The sequence below is a fragment of the Solanum stenotomum genome, chromosome 3, assembly GCF_019186545.1.
Source record: "Solanum stenotomum isolate F172 chromosome 3, ASM1918654v1, whole genome shotgun sequence".
Taxonomy (NCBI): Eukaryota; Viridiplantae; Streptophyta; class Magnoliopsida; order Solanales; family Solanaceae; genus Solanum; species Solanum stenotomum.
In genome coordinates, this window is record NC_064284.1 from 26,016,684 (window position 1) to 26,022,403 (window position 5,720).

The 5,720-nt window shown below is 30.0% G+C and overlaps 1 protein-coding gene across 2 annotated transcripts; it reads left to right on the forward strand.

The window, feature by feature from the left end:
* Positions 1–432: 432 nt before the first annotated feature.
* LOC125860831 (jasmonate-induced oxygenase 2-like) lies at positions 433–3,354 on the forward strand. Of its 2 annotated transcripts, none has more exons than XM_049540859.1 (3): positions 433–1,049; positions 1,129–1,459; positions 3,022–3,354. In XM_049540859.1, the coding sequence occupies exons 1-3, from the start codon at positions 583–585 to the stop codon at positions 3,289–3,291; spliced, it is 1,068 nt and encodes a 355-aa protein (XP_049396816.1). In that variant the 5' UTR covers positions 433–582; the 3' UTR covers positions 3,292–3,354. The 2 variants fall into 2 exon arrangements, with proteins under 2 accessions (XP_049396816.1, XP_049396817.1); XM_049540860.1 differs by having other exon boundaries at positions 2,932–3,047.
* Positions 3,355–5,720: the final 2,366 nt, after the last annotated feature.

A 5,720-nucleotide genomic window follows, 5' to 3' on the forward strand; every position in this document is an offset into this window, starting at 1 on the left:
TATGAATTGCATTTTTTCTTGATTTCACATTTTTGTTTTATCATAATTTCACTGGATACTTATCACCTTCCACAATCAATAGATATGTCAACCAAGGCAAGGACAAATAGGAAGAATCACCTAGTATATCTAGTGTTTCTTGTCTCTATCGAGTTTAGTTTTGAACTTGAGACCTCACGGTTCTCAACCACTTTATTGACCACAATATCACACTCTTGATTGCTTCTTAATTTCAATTTTTGCTCCAATCAAAAATCAAATAATAATTATTAATCGAGTAACCATATGAAAAATCATCTATTTAAGGGCAAGTATAATAATTCTTTTTTTTCTGAAAAGTGGTAGGAGGCCTCTTCTTGGCCACTATATATATAATTGTTGGGCCATTACTATTTTCTCCAGTTGTTGTATATATATTTATTTTTGTAGAAAATCCAGCGGCAAGTTGCCCCTTCGTATTCTCGTCGTATCCTCTGTAAATTTCTGTGAATAGTGGGGTAGAGAAGGAATGTTTTAATTTGTTGCATATTATAAGGTAAATGATATTTTTTGTTATTGTTGAAATAAAGTTAGCAAATTATAATGAAATCCCCACGAGATAATTGGCCAGAACCAATAGTTCGTGTCCAATCTTTATCTGATAGTGGGATTTCAACAATTCCAACAAAATATGTGAAGCCACTAAATGAGAGGCCATCATTAAGTAAGTTTAGTGATGTTAATATTCCAACGATTGATCTTGAGGGAAGCAGTAATTATGAAGAAATTTCAGAAGCGTGTCGAGATTGGGGATTTTTTCAGGTTGTTAATCATGGGGTTCGGCGAGAGCTCATGGATGAAGCGCGACAAGTTTGGAGAGAGTTTTTTCATCAGCCGATGGATGTTAAGCAAAGTTATGGAAATACACCTAAGACTTATGAGGGATATGGAAGTCGACTTGGAGTTGAGAAAGGTGCTATTCTTGATTGGAGTGATTATTATTTTCTTCACTATCTTCCTGGATATTTGAAGGACCATAACAAATGGCCTGCCCTCCCTCTTTCCCTAAGGTATGTATGTTACTTTTGTCTTTTTCATACTTTGATACTATATATATCTCATCTAAAAGTTTAAGTTGTATGCATGTAGGAAAGTGATGGAAGAATATTCAAAACAAGTGGTGAATTTTGGTGGACGTTTAATGAAGATATTCTCAGAAAATCTTGGATTAAAAGAAGATGTTTTACAAAATGCATTTGGTGGTGAAGATATAGGAGCATGTCTAAGGGTAAACTTTTATCCAAAATGTCCACAACCAGACTTGACCTTAGGCCTTTCTCCACATTCGGATCCTGGTGGCATGACCATTCTCCTCCCGGACCAACATGTCGCTGGCCTTCAGGTCCGACGCAACGCTCATTGGATCACTGTAAAACCAGCTTCACATGCTTTCATCGTCAATATAGGCGATCAAATTCAGGTTAGTTAATTAACACATCTTATTTTTATTTTTAGTACCACAACATATATTTTGACGAAATTAATTTTCTTAACACAGAATAATATGCATGTATATCGATCGATGGTCACTTTTCCCCTTTTAATGGAAAACATCAAAAAATAAAAACATTTTTTCTCAAAATTGACTACTACTTGATGTTTATTTTTAGTTTCTATTTGCAATTACATTATCTAATTTAAAGAGAAGAAATTGACCAAAAATAATCATATGGGAACGAGTGAAAACAGCCTCCCCACCACCACGTCCTCTTGCTTTGTCTTAAACATAACGAAAATTTAAGAAGCCAAATTTTAGAAAAATATTAGACGTCATGGACTAATTGTTTGCTACGGATAAGTCTTAATAATTCTATATTGTTTCTCACATTTTTTTTTTCAAAGACCACGCAAGGATAAAATTAAAAAAACATCAATACAACATTCAACATTAAACACTGTCATGTCACATCTTTTTTTATTTTGATATATGACATCTAACCAGGTTCATTTAATTTGGTCATTTTATCGACTATCAAATTGCTTTCCGTACATGCATATTTCCTGAATCCTGCATATCGAATTGTAACTTCCCTTATATATAAGAACTATAAAAAAAACACTCTCCGTCTCAATTTATACAAAAATGTTTGACCAAATTTAAGAATGAAAAGAACTTTTTTGAAACTTCTAGCTTAAAAATAAGTTATTAATTTGTGTAACGATAGATCATTTTATTGTGGGTAAAATAAAAAATTAAAGGCAAATTATTACTAAATATACAAAAAAAAAAAAAAAAAATTAAAACGGAGTAATACTTTTTTTAGACCAACCAAAAAATAAACTGTCACATTAATTTGATTGCTTGATTAAAAGAGAATTAGCAAGTAACCATCCATCTTCCGAAGTAAAGGGCTTTAGCACATGCTACCCTACAGGAGACCAAATTGACGTGAATTCTATAAACATTCCTTTATAATGACTTCATTGTAATTTTAAGTAACTTTTTTTTTTTTGGAGAAATATTGCAACTTTAATACGTAAATTTTACACTTTTAAGGATTCTTGATTCACTCATTTTTTTCGAGAATAGTTCTGAAAACAATTAACGTTGACTTGCTATATTCTTCCAAATTTGTAATTATTTTTGGAAGTAGTAAACATTGACTAATTAGCATAAAAAATTTAATATTGTGTTTGCTTAGATAGTTAATCTTTTATTTTGTTGAAGAAAGATTAAAGAGAGGTAAACATTACTTGTCCCTTAATAATAAAATAATGGTAATTTATTTCGTAAAAGCCAATATTTGGCACACAGTCATACAACCTTATCCTATTGAATATATTGGACCTCACATCTGAAGATAAATTACAACATATATGAAATGTTGGACCACTCGAAAAACTGTACATGAATATTCTTCTTGATTTTCATTTTTTTTTTTCTGATTGTAGAGTATATATCTCAGCTATTGAATATTTCATATGAATGAGATGTTACTTAGTCAACAATTAATTTGTGTGTTGGTGTACTTAAATATGTAGATATTAAGTAATGCAATATACAAGAGCATTGAGCATCGAGTGATGGTAAATTCCGCAGAAGAACGCATCTCCCTAGCGTTTTTCTACAATCCAAAAAGTGATTTGATGATAGAACCAGTAAAGGAGCTGCTCACCACACACAATGTTTCTCCATTGTATCCACCAAGGACTTTTGATCAGTATAGACTCTACATAAGGACTAAAGGGCCTCAGGGAAAATCACAGTTAGGGGAATCAAATAAATTAAATCCCCAACATGACAAAATGTAATTGATGTCGTTTTTTTTGTAATAATAATAATAATAGTGTCATACTAGCTTGTATGGATTTCAATTATTGTCCACTAAAGTTTAGCTAGGCAGATGAAAATAAATCCCCCAACATTTTTTATCAGTTCAATTATAGCATTAAAATCATGTCTTCAGGGCAGATTTAATTTTGCAAGTGATGACACGAAAAATATGAATTGCTTACTTTAAAGACTATAACTAGAGGTGAATTGCCTATATTAAGTAAATTAGGAGTAACATTTTTTTTAATCTGAAAAATAATGCGGGTAACTAGGTAAAACTGATTAATATACACTATATATATACGTAGTTAGTGCATATAATTATTAAATATTATAAATATTTTTTTGAGAAGTTTCACAAATCATTTTTTTTGGAATTAAGAAAGAGGGCAAATATAGGCAGGTCTCTCTTTTTGACTTGTGAAATTTTTTAGTGCGTTTCAACTACTTCTCCACCTCTGAGTTTAATTTAATTAAATTGATACGAAACATGTTTTGCATTGGATAATTAAATTTTATATAAACGAGTTATCCAATTAATTTAAATCTTTTTTTATTTCAACACCTCTCTTCATGATCTATCAAATCACTTGAAATAATAAATAATGTTATAGGTCAATATGTCCTGAAATATATTTAGTTACAATAATTTGGATAGTGCAATTAATGGTGGAGAGCATGCTAAGAAACTTATTAATGTAGCGTAGACTTTCAAAAAATTTAGTGGTCATCCAAGAATAATTGAAAAATTGATAAAGAAGCATTTTATGGTGGTTAGTTTTTTTTTTTTTGTTTGTTTTTTGTTTACCTTATAGCATTGTTATTTATAAAAATTGATAAGTGATTTATTTGAGCTCTAAGAATTTTGTAAGGTAGAGTTCAACATTATCAAGGATATAGTGGGAGCTTGCACAAAAAAAGTTGTAGTTTTCCAAAAAAAAATTGTTGAATGGGAAAAACAACAAAAAATAAAAGAGGCAGTCAGGATTGTTTATTGAATTCAGATTGTGTTTTAACTACAACATGACATTATTTAAGAAATAAAATTAGTCCACAAACAGACATTTAATCACTAGAAGTTAAAGCAAAGATATATACGAAATTATCTATGCTAAAAAATTCGAAATACATAATATGAGGTCAAAGAAGTATTTAGAAATTTAAGGGTATAACCTAGTGTTTTAACTATAGTAGTGCACTCTTTTTTTCTAGCCTTTCTTATTGCTATTTACTTTTTCTTGTGATTGTGTATCTCTTTATTGCTTAAAAGCTTATGAACACTTGCATTATAGCAATAACTTTGTCAAATTGTCTTCCATTATTATATATGGTGATAATTAAGGTTCCTTGTTGAAGAATCTCATGGTTTTTCCGTTCTAATATAATTATGCTCTTTTGTTTTCGTTATATTGATTAAAAGAAGTTCATGTGTGCTATCAAAGAGTTTGAAATTACATGTTCCTTCCAGGTTAAAAATATATACATTTGTAGGGAAAACTAACAAGTTTCATAGTTGGGTCATTGATTTTTTATGCATAAATAATTGAAATCTAAAAGTTACTAGTTTATATTTGCAAAATTTTTAGAGTAGAGGTTACATCTTATTGTATAAATTTTAACCAAATAAAATGACCTATAAGAAGAAACAATTTTTTGGTTTTTTGGTAGTCTTGTGAGCTTTGGTCTACTTCATTTCTTTGGTTTTAATTTGTTAAAGTGAAGATTCCATTTATAGAGTGGCATGATAACCTTGTCATGTATAAAAAAAATAATCACAGCTGGGACAAAGCTTACTAGTTCTCTGCACCACTTTAGCAATTGGAGACTTTAATTGAGAATTTAGTTGGCTGCTCCTGAACAACTATATATGCGCGACTATGAAAGAGATGTAATTTAAGATGTCTACGATGCTTTTGAATTTTTCATCTTATATTTGATTTGACAATTTCGTTATGTTCATTCAGTAGTATAATTATTTGGAAGAAGGTGAAGAGCAATAAGAGGATGAATGTGGTAAAAAGAGGAAAAAACGAAAAAAACTTTCAAACAACTAGAGCATTGAAAATATAGCAAGAATGTGTAATTAAGTAAAACTTGTTGCTCTTTGATTGGATTTGAAGCAAATTATTGACTCCTTTAATACAATGGAATATAACATCACATCAAGAATGATTCACTACACCCCTCTTAACAAGATCATAAAATGCACTTGTAAATCATGGAAAAGAAAAGTCTACAAATGATTAGTTTAGGAGAGAAATAGGCCAAGTCAGTATTATTTGGTGTGCTACTCTTGAAAACTACCAGACTAAATATTAAACATAATCGATCCAAACCAAAAGTTGAACCAAACCGATTTTATTTCAGTTTGATTTAGTTTTAGATTTTTAAAAATCGATAGTAATTT

Excerpts from the sequence above, each read along its gene's own strand:
- LOC125860831 (XM_049540859.1), top strand. The coding sequence starts at position 583 with ATGAAATCCCCACGAGATAATTGGCCAGAACCAATAGTTCGTGTCCAA. Across the intron at positions 1,050-1,128 it reads GCCCTCCCTCTTTCCCTAAG|GAAAGTGATGGAAGAATATT; the intron begins GTATGTATGTTA and ends GTATGCATGTAG. Across the intron at positions 1,460-3,021 it reads ATATAGGCGATCAAATTCAG|ATATTAAGTAATGCAATATA; the intron begins GTTAGTTAATTA and ends TTAAATATGTAG.